This window comes from Oryzias melastigma, linkage group LG3, assembly GCF_002922805.2.
Source record: "Oryzias melastigma strain HK-1 linkage group LG3, ASM292280v2, whole genome shotgun sequence".
Classification (NCBI taxonomy): Eukaryota; Metazoa; Chordata; class Actinopteri; order Beloniformes; family Adrianichthyidae; genus Oryzias; species Oryzias melastigma.
The window spans coordinates 3,689,382-3,706,099 of record NC_050514.1 but is presented as its reverse complement, the minus strand read 5'-3'; the positions used below and the strand labels follow the sequence as shown (position 1 = coordinate 3,706,099).

Here is a 16,718-nt window from a genome sequence, read left to right as displayed (position 1 = left end):
ACAGAAAAATATCACAATCGGGTTCAGTGATCCACTGGGTTTGTGGTGCCTTCCACGTCATTTTATCTTTAAGGAATAATGGTTCTGGGTCTTTATGGGTTAAAAATAAAATGATGTGTAAAATACCATAAACTAAGTTGACCACAGAAAACATTTCAGAAAGGCGCGCAGCGTTTGATCGTCCAAGTGCGGCGTCTGGGTGCCGAGGTTTCAACAGGTGTGTATGCTAGCGGCACACAGGTGGAGCACGCAACTAAACTGGTGATTATCAAAGATCAGTGCAGGAAATGTTAATAACAGGAGGGAAAAATAAATACGTGACCAGTCCTGTAAAAAACAGAGATAATATTATTTATTTAACATTTACTAAACAATGGGAGGATCAGCTGCTTGGATGGCACTTCTCATGTTCAAGGGGTTCCTCTTTAGACAGATAACTGAAATGAAGACGGAGTAAAGTGTAACTGACAAACAAGGATGCAATTAAGATCGAGTCTATAAATCCATATTCACACATAACAGCTCTCAACTTTTCACCGCTCATCACAATGCATTTACTAAACAAATTCAGTCAAAGCACAGAAAACAGACACAATGAAAGTCAAAACGCGTTATTACAATTAAAGGACGGAAAAGGTTAAGGAATTAAGTCATATAATGAGAACAAATGCAATTATCATTTAAATGTGCTGAAAGAGCTCTCTTAAATAATGGAAAAGATGTACAAGACCGTATTGAAGAGAGAAGGTTATTTTATCCACTGGGGGCTCCAGTGCAGAATGGACATTTTCCCTGTTTTCTATTGAATGTAGGAACAAGAAAATAACTGATCAGTGTGACGAAGGTTGTGTTGAAAACTTAAAGGGACTAGATACTGCTTTATATGAAGGAAAATTAAAATTAATGCTTTAACCGGCTACAAGTTCATATTGTGCCTCAGGAAAAAGAATTTATCTGACATAAAATGTAAAATTAATTAAAATACAACACTGAGAATTTTTATTTCCATTGTTATTGTTCTTTAAAGTAAAGAGGTTATTTTATATACTCTGCATTTTGGTTCATAACTGGAGCTTATTTCATTTGTTACCATAAAGTGTATGTTATTATTACAAATACACATTAGTGTTTATTGATAATTATATTTTATTACTGCCAAGGACGTTAAATTAAAGAAATTGGGTTATGAATGATTAAAAAAAAAGGTTTTGGGTAAAACAAAAATATATATTTGTTTAAAAAAATAGTGATGTCATAAAATATTAAGCTAATATATTGATTATTGCAATATTTGCCATATTTTATACCATATATTGGAAGCCATGTATCCTGAATTGCATCGTATCGTGAGCTACCCTGAGATTAAGGGACCAGAAAAAATCTGTAGCTGGAAGTGGAAATTTCGTAACTTTAGCCGGTTGCGTATGAAGAAATTCTCTAAACTTTAGGAAACACTTTCAAATATTTTAAAAACGTATCAGAACCATCAGCTTTTAAGCTTTTAAATATGAATAAACTGTCTAGCAGTTTAGTGAGCGAGGTGAGCTTCAAATGGGACAGAGAACATTCATCCTTTATTTCTTTCAGGTCAAAGTTAACAAGTGTTCAAATTTGAATAACTACAGCGGTTTAGCTCTGGATTAAAAGCTGGTGAAATGCCATGTTCTCTATTTGAATCAGCTGATCACCCGGCGAAATGCAGTTTTTTTTCTCGGTGACAAGAGTGTCACCGAGAAAAAAATGGCAAAAAAGGTCAAAAAAGAGAGAAGAAACGGGAAAAAGGTTGAAAGCTTAGAACGGGAGTTCTGGTTGAGAACTTGAGACCAATGATTTCAGGCGGAAATTTGCAGCTTCGGCAGGGGGAGGGACTTCTGGCTATTGATTGTCGGGTGCCAAATTTTCTCTGTAGACAGATTCTTATGCTGAGATTCCCAGCCTAATACCAGGAGGAGCCACAGAACCGCATGACTGCTTAAAGAAGACAATTCTCCTGGTTCTGCACTGCATTCTGGTGTCTTTACGTGCCACTCCAGTCCTCTTGTGATCTATTTTCTCAGATTTTAATTATGATGATGGGTTTTCAGCAACAACAATAAACTGGAGTCGTTTTCTAGACATAGTTTTTGCAGAGCAGCAAGAATTCATTAGAAATTCACCTCTGAGTTGTGGGCGGGACCATTGGGGCCGAGTAACCCCCTCCCCATTTCTGAGAGCTTGGAGAAAGGAGCTTGTATATTTTCGACATAGGAAATAGGATCTTTTTCAAACTGCATTTTCTCATGTGCTCCTGATTCAACACCAGTTGAATAAAGAAATAATCTCAAGAAGAGATCTCAAACTCAATCGTACAGGAGGCCAAAATACAAAACACACCTTAGATCACGGGTCGAACAGGATAAACATTTATTACATTTTTAAAACAGTAACATTTTAACATAATTATGAACTAGATATATAGCATTTCCTGAAATAATACCAGTGTGAATGCTGTAAGCTGAAATTGGCCACTGAAGATGCTGAAATTGATAGTTAAAAACGCTAAGGCTGATAGCCAGCTAAAATATTAGCTACTGTAAATGGCATATTAGACTAAAAAAAGAAAAAAATAAAGAAGTTAGGTTAGCCAAAACAGCTATGGCTGTATCTGCAATATTAGCTAAACTCCAAAATAGCCTAAAAAAATCTTAGTAAATGCCAAAATAGTCCAAAAAGCCAACAGAATGTCAATTTTTACAACTTTCAAATTGTAACTTTTTAACATAATTATTAATAATAAAAAGGCAGGAATATTATTCCAGAATAAATCAACTTAAACTTTAAATAACTTTCAATATTTAACTCTAAACAAAAATATATTTTGTCAAAATTATATAAGTTAGAAATTAGCGCATGATAACATCGGGGAATTAAATAAAATTACCCGGAGGGTCGGATCCGGCCCTCGGGCCTTGACTTTGACACGTGATTTAAAGACTCTGAGCTAAATGTCTTTTATGTTCTCCATCATCAGGAAACTATAAGAACATGCTGAAAACACCAAAAACAGTTTTCGGGAAGTAACTTTGGAGGAGCAGTTTGAGATGTTACTGGGTTTTCCTGGGATTCCTTTTTAGAACTGGTCGTGGTTGTGGGGTACGGTGGAGCAGATGCTCTAATTGTGAGGCCTGTGGAGACCAAGGCCGTGATCAGCACCAACATCAAGTCACAGGTCTCTGACCGGACGCCGTCTCACCCTCATCATTCGGGATTCAGGGGTTCTGGAGGAGTCCACTCCTCCTGCTGCGGCTCAGGTCATAATTGGTGGCAGGTTGGTTGGAGTGTGACAGAACTTGGATGTGCAGAAAGAGTGGTGACGGACGGTTGGGCAGTGTAGGATGTTTGGTGCAGCGGCAGACGCATCTGAAAGGTGCTGAGACGAGAAAATCTTTGATGTCAGTCTGTCACGCTGATGTTCCCTGGTGTCATCTCCTGCGAGGCAGAAGGCAGTGTTTGCAGCGTGCCCATTCACATAGGAGCAAACAGCTCCACCACATGACTTCTGGGGGGGCTCTGTCTCCTCGAGGGGGCAGGCAGAGGAAGGCAGAGCAGGGCGGTTGCATAACTGCAGCATCAGTTGGCTGAAAGAGGAATTTCTGGGGAAGGGAATTGCAGCGGCCTGTCGTCACACAGCAGCAGAAACAACTTCTGAAGCTACAGGCATGAACTCGCCTGGAAAAAGAAAACATCGTCCAAGCATTTCCTGATTTACTGCCAGCTCTTTGCTGTCAGTAAAACTCTAGTTATTTACATGTGTGTTTCTGTCACAGCCATATTTAAATAGTGACTTCACCTGAGACTTGTTGTAGGCTACCGTCACATGGTAACAGAGGCAGCAGGAGCTCTAGGGCGGGGGGCTCATCTTCAGCAGTAATTCATGAATTCTCATCTATCTCAATGAACTGGAATGAATCAGTTTCATTATCAATGAACAGTAATGTAGAGCAAACATCTCAATAACAGTCAAATCAGACAATCTCAAATATCTAGGTTTCTATCCATCCATCCATCCATCTTCTTAACCGCCTCTTCCCTTTCGGGGTCGCGGGGTGCCGGAGCCTATCCCGGCTACTGAAGGGCGAAGGCGGGGTACGCCCTGGACAGGTCTCCAGTCTGTCGCAGGGCCTCAATCACACACACATCCACTCTCACATTCACACCTAGGGACAATTTAGAGTCACCAATTAACCTATGAAGCATGTTTTTGGACGGTGGGAGGAAGCCGGAGTCCCCGGTGAAAACCCACGCATGCACGGGGAGAACATGCAAACTCCACGAAAGATCCCAAATCCCCCAGCAGGAATTCGAACCGGGGCCTTCTTGCTGTGAGGCGAGAGCGCTAACCACTGCACCACCGTGCAGCCCTTTAGGTTTCTATTTCCCCCCAAACTATCAGAACTGCTGCAAATGTGGAGCTCTTATCTGTTTGTTCAGCTGCTGGATCGGTAAAAAAGAGCAAAGAATCCATCATCCATTCAAAGCTGCCAAGAGTTCCCTCTCCCCGGACACTTCCTTCAGCGACTCTGGGGGGACCCCGAGACGTTCCCTGGAGAGACTAGAGAGTCTGACTCATCTTCCATCTCTGATCATGCATCGCTGCAGGGAGAAGTCCTAAAAACATCAACGTGTCACAGAGTCAAGCGGAAGTGAAGGCGGAGCTGTTTGCCAACTGCGCGCGCGGCTTTTTGGCGGCACGCGGGAGCTGTCCAGTGCTGAAAAGCAGCCCGCAGCCTGCAGGAATGATCTGCTCCTGGAGTTCTCATGTCTCCAGACTGAGCTTTGTCCTGTTGCTCCATAGGAACATTGCAGACAACTCAGTAGATGTTCAGGCTTGAAATGCAAAAAGAAAATCCTCTACATACCGGAGAAAACGAGGCGGGGCCGATTCAGCGCATGCGCACTTCATCCTGACCGCCGCTGGCACAGGATCGTCACGTGATCTACCTGCTTACACGTGATCTACCTGCTTACACGTGATCTACCTGCTTACACGACGTAGGTAGATCACGTGATCTACCTGCTCTTTATGTGACGTCACTTACAATGTTAAACGTCATCAGTTTTCCTGTTCGTAAACCCCGGTTCCTGATCGACACAGACACTACAGACACTCGTCTTCACATCGTTGAAGAAGTGCAGGCACGAGAGGACTCAAGAGAACTCCAGAGCTAGAAAGACTAGAACTGAAGATTATCTATTCCCCAAAACTCTGATCTCATCCCAAACATATCCCACCATGGCTGAGGTGCAAACAGGCAACATTCTGATGGGCTCCTTGGGACTTTATGAAGTGGGAGAATTCCTGGGACGAGGAGGTTTCGGCAGAGTGGTAGAATGCACTAAGATGGGGAGTGAGGAGACTTTTGCCGTCAAGATTGTAGACAATTTGAGAGCGGGCCATGAAGAGATGGAAGCCATGAAGATCATCTCCAGTCTGAATCCTGATCAAAACAACCTGATCAAGATTCATGAATGTTTCCGACACAAAGACAGCATGTGCCTGGTGTACGAGATGCTGGATGAAAGCTTGGAGGGCTTCATGGAGAGGAGGTCTTTCCTTCCGGCTCACCTGTGTCAGATCAGAGCTATAGCTCAGCAGATGCTGGTCGCTCTGAGCGGCCTGGAAAGCATCAACGTTTTACATGGAGACATCAAGCCAGATAACATCATGTTTGTTGACCAGGTCACAAACCCCCTCAAACTCAAACTCATTGACTTTGGCTTGGCCGTCGACCCCCAAGAGCTGGAAACTGGAACCAAGATGCAGATTAACCCCTTCAGAGCCCCAGAGGTCATTCTGGGTGTTCCTCTGGACGTGAGCGTTGATATGTGGTCCCTGGGTGTGGTTCTGGCCTCGCTGTACATCGGAGACGTTCCCTTTTCAAACAAGAACGACTATGAGACCATCAGAGGCCTGGTGCAGCTGTTGGGTTTACCTGAGGACGACCTCCTCCAGTTTGGAATCAGAACATATGACTTTTTCACCTACGAGGAGGAATCCAGTCAACCCGGCTGGAGGCTCAACACGCCGTCTGAATACGCCGAAGCCACAGGGGAGGTGGTGAAGAAGCTGAAAGAAATCCCAGACCTGGACGCCATGGCGGAGTTTCATCACGACACCTTTCCTCTGCACGAGGACGACGACCATCGCGTCTTCCTAAGCCTTCTTAGGAGCATGCTGGCCATCGATCCTCGGCAGAGAATTACACCAAGCTCCGCCCTCGCTCATGACTTCATCACCATGGGACACCTGTCCGGAGAAAGGAAGGCCTCCTATGCTGCCACAGCAAAAGATGCAATGAGGCAGGCTGGGATCACAGAGAGCTTTCCAGAAACTTCTACTGATGTTGTGAGGGAAACGCCTGAAGAACGCTGGGACCACATTTCAGAGGCTTCAACAGCTGACACCAACAACATCTGTGATGCGCCTCCTGCTGGAGGAACAGATCAGAACAGCCAAGCTGCCAACAGCTGTGAGGAAGCAGAAGACCACCTCCCCCCTCCTCATCAAGCAGACGCTGAGGCCCAGCTTCAGGAAGAAGCAGACAACTCTCCTGCTTCTTCCTGTGCAGTTCTCAGCGCAGATGATGGATCTGTTGCTAACATGGTTTCCATTCCTCTGGATGATGAAGAAACAGCTCCAGAACAAAGTCCAAGCAGCTGCAAGGAAGAAGGAAAGGAGCAACATGTCAAAGAAGACAAATTCAAGCCAAAACCAAAAGGCTTCAGATGGATTAGGAGGTTCTTCACAACAATCCTTCAAGTCTTCACATCACACAGATCTCAAAGGCTTGAAGAACAACAAGCAGGAGGAGACAAAAGGGAGAAGAGGAAGAAGAAGAAGATGTGGGGTTCCTGAACTCATTTGGGGGAATTCTCACTCTTTGACTGAACAATGTGGGTTTTTCTCCAGGCACTCTGGTTTCCCACAAACACTGACTTGAACCCTTGTGTTATGTTGTGAGCAAAACAAACACACAAAAGGGGAAAACAAAAACACAACAAGTGTTTAGTTTAAGACTCGTTTTATAAATATGTAGATTCTTTTAAAATTCATTTTATTGTTTTGTTGTTTAACTTACATTATCAAAATGTGAGATAATCTACTTTATTTTATTTTTAATAACACGCTCACATAACCACAAAAAACAATGTGAGATGATTTTCATTTTTTAATTTCTTTGTATATAACAAAAAAAAACTTTATTAAAAAAAATAATATTAAAAAAACTTTATTAAAAAAATAAAAAAAATAAAAAAAACTTTATAAAAAAAAACTTAAAAAAAAAAAAAAAAAAAAAAAAAAAAAAAAAAAAAAAAAAAAAAAAAAAACAATAATGCAACCACATGAAGGCTCAATCCAGTTCCTTCATGTGCCGGTCCCAAGTCCGGTTAAATGCAGAGGGTTGTTTTTTTTTTCTTAGTCAAGAGTTTGAAGATTGACAGACTGGAGAGGTTGTCCATGTGTGAGTATAGACAGTCCATGTTAATGTCATTAAGCAACACGCCTGCCCGAGAAGCAGTCCACACACTGACAAAAATGCCTTTAGGGAAACTTGTAAACCATTGATAGTATTTCATTCCAGCAGGAGAAAACCTTGTTAGGATGAGGAAGCTGTTGGTCTGCTGCAGAAACACAGGAGCATCTGGATGTTCAACATTGTTGATGGGTACAAAAGTAGACCAAACATTGCAGAACCGCACACACAAACAAAGTTGAACAGCAGTTTGGCTTCACCTTTCATGTGTAGTCCAAAAACTAAAGACACTGGTAATGGTATGCCTGCTTTAGCAGGTTGGGGTTCGATTCCCTACGGTGTCCTGCAGAATATTTGGACTTTTATGCATGAAATGTTGAGCACTGCAACCATGAAGTGTGAAAGTAAAAAGAGAAACTTTGAAATAACTTCAACCTTTTGGAGGAAATATCAATCCAAACACTAGAATAGGTAAAGCTATCATAAGACATGTTAGCATCATGCTAACACTGAGGCTAATGTGTGTTATTTTCTGTGAATGTGAAGACTTTTTACACAAACATGAATGCGTCCAACACCCCACATCCTGAACATCACATCCTCCTTTTTACCAAGTTATGAACTTCTCTAAACAGCAGCGTATGACGCTACATTCACACCAGGCATGTGACACGTGTTTAAGAACACGCTAAACATGCATTCTTGAACATAGTGGTGGACAGTTCTGCGTGTGGGAGAAAGGAGGAGCTAAATGCTTTCTTCAATGGGTTCAGCCTCTCTCCTAATACCTGCAGCTCTCAACACAGAGGCCCCACCTCCACTTCTTACCATCAACCTCTTACTCTTCAGCCTCCTCCTCTGTCCTCTGCAGCAGACAAAACAGTCTGCACGGTCCAACATGGCTAAGTGTGAAGCAGCTGAGATGAGGGTCAGCACCGTTAAATCTGAGACCATGGTTCTAGACCGGAGAGAGGTAGTTTGTCCTCTCTGGGTGGATGGAGTGTTCCTGTCCCAGGTGGAGGAGTTCAAGGCTCTTGAGGTCTTGCTCTCGAGTAAGAGAAGATTGGAGTCTGAGATTGACAGGCGGATTGGCGCGGCGTCCACAGTTATGCAGTTGTGGTACTGATCTGTTGTGGAGAGACATTTTAAAGGCCATTCGGAAACGATGCTCATTACTTTTCTTTTGTTTTTATAAACACCGGATGTGACGTCACATATCAAAATTGAATCAATACGAATATTTCACAATGTTAATTTATGACTTCATTTTGTTCTGATGGTGAAAATGTGGATGGTTTATTCAAAACTTACATGTAAACACGTTTTTTGTTTAAAATTGTTCAACTGCAATGCTATGTGTTCTATATTTGCTAGTTTTTCACAATGATTTCTGGGAAATTTCCACCCTGTATGGAGCAAAATTGAGCCGATGTTATTTGAAGCCCAACAAAAAACAACTTGAAAAAATATTGGAGTTTGGCCCAAAAAAATTTCAGAAGGTCTGAAACTTTTTGCTGTTCTAAAATAAACACAATTTTTATCAGCTTCAAATGTTCTGTTTTTTAAGTTTCAATACTCAAAATTCAAATTTTTTCAGCTTTAATTTTTTTTAATTTTCAAGTCCTTTTTTTCAGCTTCATGTTTGCATAAAATGCCAAAAACACTGCTGTAGCTCCAGTTATCTCCCGTTGCCTAATGACTAGTATGCTTGAACTTTAACTTTTTCTCATGCAGGAAATGTGAGTTTGGGCCCCACAGTAAACACAATAGTTTCTTCATGTTTACTATCTTTTTCCTTTAATGACTTTTAGTAACATTGTTATTTTGATTGTACTTAGTGTTTCTTTGGTGCTATTCCTCTTCTTTTTCTTTTTTTTTCTCGTGCTGCGACAGCTTGTTGATTTGGTAATTTGACTAAAGAAAGAGATTTATTTTATGTCTGTGAAAAAGAAACTCTGTTTTGATATTTTTAATAGTTTGTCAATGTAAAATATACAGTTTTGAAATGGAAATTGTCAGATTCAAAACAAAAAAAGAGTTGACACTGAAAAAAAGTTTGGAAACTGAAATTTAGAGTTTTGAAACCCAAAATTCAGAACATATGAACCTGAAAATAATTAAGGTTATTTTACAATACAACATTAAACTTTTTTTTGGCCAAACATCAATATTTTTTTCAAGTTGTTTTATTTGGGTTTCAAATAATATTGGCTCATTTTTAGCTCCATACACCATGGATCTCTCAAAATCTCTTCAAAACATTAGAAATCACAACCAGAATTCATTCATATACATGGCACTTGGATTATAAAATGCTTTTTGAAAAACAAAAGGCTTTAAGGTGTGTCTAATAATACCAAACAATATGGAAGAAGACATGGGCGCGTAGAAACACACTTATGATGACTTGGAAGAAATCTAAAGGACTGTTGATGCACAAAAACAGGAGTGGTATCCTGAATCAGTCAGGATTTTCCAGCGATCCAGGCCAATCTCATCCTTGAAGAGATTGGCCTGGTTACCATGGAGATTTCATTTTGGATTTGAAAGATATATGAATTTATCTGAGTGTAATTCAACCCAACACACAAATATCAAACAGGTGTCTCCCTTTTTTACCTTATTGAGACAAACCTGCACCCAAACCAACCCGGATGAGCGGATCAGTTTCAGTCAGGCTGGATTTTGGGTTACTAATCCCAGTTCTGCAAAGCAAATTTTGTCTGGACGGAAATGTTTGGCCACATAACCTTTATCTGTAAACTAGGATGGAGAATAAGCGTTCATGAACAGAAGCTGCTTGGAGGAGAAAAACAAGCCCAGAGAAGGATTCAGAATATTCCCAGAAAGCTGTTGTTGCTGCTGCCAGCGGTGAAGTTAAAAAATGCCGTCTCACGAGTGGAACGCGGTGGTGACGACACGTCTACAGTGGACAGCATTGAGAATGACGACGCTGTGCTGCAGCTGAGATTCTGTGAACGTTTGACGTGAAGAGCCTGAAGAACAGACTCTCACAGGAAAACAGGAGAAAAAAGCTGACATGTCAGATAAAAGCTGACTCAGGGATGGGATTAAAGAAAGACAAACGGAGGAAGAGTCGTGTCACAGAGTCTCAGAGAAACCCCAAATCAACTCTCCAAATCAAACAAAGCTCTAACTGACCTGGTTTCCTTTCAAACACTGGAATAAAGGAAGAAGGATTAATGGTTAAATCGTTGCTGAATGACCCTTTTTCCAATTTACAGCCTCTGTTGGAAAAAGCTCCTTTGAAGGAACTTTTCAGTCACTTCGGGTTTGTCTTTGCTGGTGCTTTGATTCAGTTATTATGTGGAGAGATCAGAGCGCCGCTTCACAGAGAACACTCAGAAATGAAGTGGACTGCACTGGGACAAAAGTCCAGCTCTGACCACCATTTCAGGAAACGCAGCCATCATCTCTGAGTGAACGTACCCCAAAGTCTCTGCACCCAAATCTCTTATGTTGGCTGATGCAGCTTTCCTTAAACATTTCCTTTTCTTTACGAGGTAACAGCTGGCTTTCAAATTCAGTTTCTCTCTTGCTGTCAGTTTGACTGGTCTGCTGACATCCACAAAGAAACAGGAAGTTCAAAGCACGACATTGCCGTACTTTCCGGCAAACACCAGTCAGAGCTAAAACATCAGCAGTCACTTTGATGAAAAGTCCTGGAGGAAATCAGCACCTACAGCTTTCAGATTCACTGAAACATTTTAAATTCTCGGATTTTCAGAGGTGGAAGGAATAAAAGGATAGTTTTATTGTTATTATTTTTTGGTATGTGGGCTGAGGTGTCCTGTGGAGGGTGCTCTGGGAGTATGGGGTCCGGGGAGCCTTGCTGGGGGCTGAACGGTCTCTGTACGACCGGAGCAGGAGCTTGGTCCACATAGCCGGCAGTAAATAAGACCTGTTCCCGGTGCATGTTGGACTCCAGCAGGGCTGCCCTTTATCACCGGTTCTCTCCTCAATGCATTTACCAAGAGCCTGTACAGAGCCTCGGTCTCCTGGTGTCAGTCTAATATATATCTGTGTGTCATCTGCATAGCTATGGTAACTAATGTTGTTGTTCTTTATAACCTGGGCCAGTGGGAGCATGTAGATGTTAAATAGAAGTGGTCCCAGGATGGAGCCTTGGGGCACTCCACATGTAATTTCTATTGGCTCAGAAGTGAAGTTACCAATTGACACAAAATATTTCCTGTTTTCTAAGTACGTTTTGAACCAGTTTAGTACTGGCCCAGTGAGACCCACCCAGTTTTCCAGTCGTCTGAGTAGTATTGCGTGGTCGACTGTATCAAACGCAGCACTGAGATCCAGTAAAACTAGCACTGACATATTTCCACTGTCTGTATTCAAACGTATGTCATTAGTCACTTTGGTCAGAGCCGTTTCAGTGCTGTGGTTCTGTCTGAAGCCGGACTGGAAGACATCATAGCAGTTGTTATTTATTAGGAATTCATTTAACTGATGGAAAACAGCTTTTTCAATGATCTTACTTAAAAATGGCAGGTTTGATATCGGTCTGTAGTTGTTCATTTGAGTTTTGTCTAGACTGTCCTTTTTTAGGAGAGGTTTGATTACAGCTGTTTTCAGTGGTTCTGGGAAAACACCAGATGTTAACGACAAGTTGACAATCTGGAGCAGGGCTGGTTCCAGGATCTTTGAAACTTTTTTGAAAAAGCTTGTGGGTAGAATATCCAGACAGCAGGAGGAGGAGTTCAGTTGACATAGAATGTCCTGCAGTTCTTTACTGTTTATGGGTTGAAACTGAGCCATTGGGTTTATACTGGTTTCTAGTGGATAGGGTTCATATCCTGAACTTGTAGTTGGTGAAACAATTGTTTGTCTAATGTTTTTGATTTTGTCCCTGACGAATTTAGCAAAGTCATTACAGGCTTTGGTGGAGTAAAGTTCTGGTGCCACTGACACAGGGGGTTTAGTCAACCTGTCGACTATATTAAATAAGGCCCGAGCATTATGGGAGTTTTTGGGCAACAGTGGCTCAGGTGGTAGAGCAGGTCGGTCAATAATCCAAAAAAATAATTGGTGATTAGTTGACTATTAAAATAATCATTTGTGGCAGCCCTACTGTACTATGTTCCATCTAAACATGGTCCACATGCAAGTATTTTATGTTTTGAACATGATTTTTTTTCTGTATTTGTAATGCTCGTTTATGTTGACATTTGTGGTAATAGCATTAATATAAAAGGTAATTAATGAGAAAGCATTAAAGCGATGTCAGAGTGTTATCACTCTGCGACCAGCAAAAGGTGTACATCCCCGGATCAAGTGACGGCCTTCAAAAGAACCAACACTCTTACAGTTTTGGCCCATACATCAGCTGAAGTCACTAATTTTAAAGGATTTGTGCCAAATCCATCTATTCATCCATCCATCTTCCTCCGCTTCATCCGGGACCGGGTCGTGGGGGCAGCAGTCTAAGCAAAGATGTCCAGACTTCCCTCTCCCCGGCCACTTCCTACTACCTCTGAGAGACCCCGAGGTGTTCCCAGACCAGCCGAGAGACGTAGTCTCTACAGCATGTCCTGGATCTTCCCCGGGGCCTCCGCCCAGTGGGACATGCACGGAACACCTCTCCAGGGAGGAGTCCAGGAGGCATCCGGACCAGATATCCGAGCCACCTCAACTGGCTCCTCTCAATGTGGAGGAGAAGCGACTCTACTCCGAGCTCCCTCCGGGTGACTGAGCTCCTCACCCTATCTCTAATGGAGCACCCAGTGCCAAATCAATAACTGAATTGATTTGTGAACTTGTGAATCTCCTTCAAATTGATTCAGAACTTTGGCAGAGATTGCATCAAGAATCTCAATACAAAGAACAAGTTACTGTTGATCTCAACAGCTTCTGTTGAGGGACAGATCCACAGTTCCTGCAGGTGGAGCATCTGGTTGCTGGATCTGGTTCTGCCTGTGGTGCTGCACCTCCAGCTTTTCTTTTCTTAGCTGACGTGTTGCTTCTTTGGGAGAATCAAATGAAAAGATGAACCTGAAGGCTCAGGTTTGGGTTCGTACCGATTCTGTTAGCCATCACATGTGCTGTCAGCTGACCCCTACAGGATTTGTCAAGACAACCAGAGCATTAGCTGGACAGTGCTGTTATCCAGTGCTGGGATCTTCCTAATGAAGAAGACTCAAGCCAATGACCTCACTGAAAAAGATCTGTCAGGTGGATAGCTGCCTGAGAGTCACAGCAGCATCTCTGCTCCCCTTGGATGTATTTTCTTGGGTGGAGACTCCAAATGGGCCTGTGTGGTCTGTGATCAGACTCTCGTCACTTTGTTGCCAAAGTACAAATGGACCAGATGGCTCATTAGACTGGAGCAGGAAGCTGCTGGCAAACACCTGACATGCAGCTTAGACAGTGGCAGGACAGCTGCACGGTGACGGCTGTCAGACTCAACACCCCCAGACCAAACAGCCCACTGTCAGACGGCGCCCCCTGAAGGAGCAGGGAGGAAGGGTTACCGAAAAAGCTTCTAGTAAAGTGACAGCATGAAGTCCAGGAGTGAGGCTGAGATGAAAACAGTAGCAGAAGCCCTCAGAGTGTCAAGTGTTCATGAAATAATTACCTGCTGCCGTTAGCAGAGTGTCACACCAGCTCCTGATGCTGTCACTCAAACGGGCCACCAGCGGCACGCTGAAAACCCCAAATATGACCAACCTGACACCCACACTCATCAGGCACAAGAAAGTGTCCGCCGGGGAGACTTCCTGTTGACGATCAGTTTGTTTCACACATTTTCAGCTGCTGTGTCAGACCACCGTTTGCTCCTCATGTCTTCCTTACACATCAATAACTCTTTATGGGCTTTTAAAACTTCAAGTTTAGAAGTTGTTCTTGCATTAATAAATCCCTTAAATCTTAGTCAGATGTTGTTTTCCCGCTGATTCCTGAAAAATGTTACTCAGAAATTATTGCAAAATATAAGCAATGAGACTACTTCATCCCTTTAACTCCTGAGGCATCGTTGCTGACGCTTAAACACAAGATCTTTAACATACTGTAACTTTTCAACCGTTAACACGATCAACAAAATTGCGGTAGATTCTAAAGGACAACAATTTTCATTGAAAAAATTACTTACTTAAATACCAAAAATCTAAAATATATTCAGATCATCATCATCAAAAAGAATGTTCACGACAATCAAGTATAAACAACAAAGAATTGTGCAAATTGTTTTCATGAAAAATAATCAATTAAAGCCGCGAGCGGGGTTGGATGGCCCGCAGTCGCTACCCGCCCTCACCCTCGCTACCCGCCCTCACCCTCACTACCCGCCCTAATCCTCGCTACCCGCCCTCTCCCTCGCCGCCCACCCCTGCACACAATCGCCACCCTCGCTGCCCACCCCTACGCACCATCGCTGCCCTCCACGCCCACCTTTGCCACAAGCTCACCTGCTAAGCAGCCCCTATGCACCACTAACCCCCCCCTCCCCTTACTGTGTAGCTGGAACGAGATGTATGTGAGAAATTGAAGAAAAAAAGCCCTTTTTTTCAAAATGGCGGCTTTTCTGTTAGTGTTATGTCCAAAGCAACCATTTTATGTTTTGTTTGCCTGAGGTCACCGAACAGATTGACGTTAGTTTCGCAAGAATCGGCAAAAGTAGATTTTTGGATTTCCTTAGCAACGGATGTTATTTGCTTACCAGGCCAACATTCCTTATATGGTCATATTTTAAGTTATAATACTTGTTAAAGCTTCAACCTGGGATCAACATATTAAATTTTCATAGCAAGCCACCCGCCTATTCGCACCTTTGCCGGCCTCGAGGCCCACCTTTGACACAAGCTCACTTGCTAAGCAGCCACTATGCCCCCCCAAATCCCATCCCTCTTGTGCAGTACAGCTGGGGTGAGATATAGGTGAGAAATTGCTTTAAAAGGCACGTTTTTAAAATGGCGGCTTTTCTGCTGGTTTTATCTCCAAAGCAACCATTTTATGTTTTGTTTGCCTGAGGTCACTGAACAAATTGATGTTGGTTTTGCAAGAATCGTCAAAAGTACATTTTTGGATTTCTTTAGCAACGGAAGTTATTTGCTAACCACGCCCACATTCCTTATATGTCCATATTCAATGTTATAATACCTGTAACAGCTTAAGCCTTGGATCAACATATTAAAGTCTCATAGCAATGCATTGAAATATGAACGTGTATTAACACTACGCCACTTTTGCGAGCTCGTGTAACCCCAACATGTGACACTCATTAGTAGAATATGCACCACCTGCTGTGCTTTTATTTTGGAGGGCACTTCCTCTATAAACAACCAGGTCACCAGACCACTTCCGGCTTCCTCATCCTGCTGCTGGCACTGCTGCACTTGCTGTGGTCGGACGTGTTCTGGTCGAACCTACGGAACTGCACATCTCTGCTGTGTCAGGACAAAACCATTCATACATTCATTCCCACCTGCTCTTCGGTGAGTTTTTTTTACCGTGGCTAACGGCAATAACAGTACAGCAATGGCTTAATGCTAATGCTAAGCTAGCGCGATTTTGGAAAGTACTGCTGAGAATTGAAAAGTGTTCTGACAAATCAGTCTGTTTTTATTTTAATTCCTCTTGGTTTTTTCCAGCCTAGACGTTTGTGTTTATGTTTAGTTTTGATCTTTTTGGGGATTTACTTATTTTGAACATCTGTTTTTTAAAGCCAAATCAGCCATTATTGTTTTGAATCTGTATTTCCCCTTTACTTTAAGTGTAACCTTTTGTGATTTTGGAAAAGAGTTTCTGAGATAATCAGACCAAAGAAACCACGGTTAACCATTTGATTTTGATCACCTTTGATTGTTTTTGGCTGTTGCTAAAATATGAATATCTGAAGTGCAATAATATAAGCTAACTTGAGGTTGAATGTAAAAACTGACTGCCAAGCTTATTCTGTTATTTCTACCTCATGTTTTTTTGTGTGACCAATTCAGGTCAGGTTTTTTCCTCTGGATGGAAAAAAATGAACTATTTCTTCTGATGGCGAGCTACCAGTCTGGGACCTTTCAAGAAGAACACCTGAATTAAAGCCTTGAAAGGAACCTTCGAGAAAAACGCATGAACTGAACTTGAAAATAAAAACCTGCAGCCAGGTTTGAAATGCTTTGGACACCCAACTCCAGGACAGAAACATTGATGTTTTGATTTTTTTTTTTTTTTGTCAATACAATC

The 16,718-nt window shown here is 42.3% G+C and overlaps 1 protein-coding gene and 1 long non-coding RNA gene across 2 annotated transcripts in view; both read left to right on the top strand.

Annotated features, from left to right (window-relative positions):
• The first annotated feature begins 3,909 nt into the window (after positions 1-3,909).
• On the top strand, positions 3,910-7,252 carry LOC118600078 (homeodomain-interacting protein kinase 1-like). Its single transcript, XM_036216797.1, has 2 exons — positions 3,910-4,026; positions 4,407-7,252. Exon 2 carries the CDS (start codon positions 5,273-5,275, stop codon positions 6,893-6,895), a length of 1,623 nt encoding a protein of 540 aa, XP_036072690.1. The 5' UTR covers positions 3,910-4,026; positions 4,407-5,272; the 3' UTR covers positions 6,896-7,252.
• Positions 7,253-15,713: 8,461 nt separating this feature from the next.
• LOC118600077 overlaps positions 15,714-16,718 on the top strand; it is a 1,278-nt gene continuing 273 nt past the window's right edge. Inside the window, exon 1 of the long non-coding RNA XR_004949650.1 lies at positions 15,714-16,480. This is a non-coding gene — a long non-coding RNA (uncharacterized LOC118600077). The remainder of the gene's footprint in view (positions 16,481-16,718) is intronic.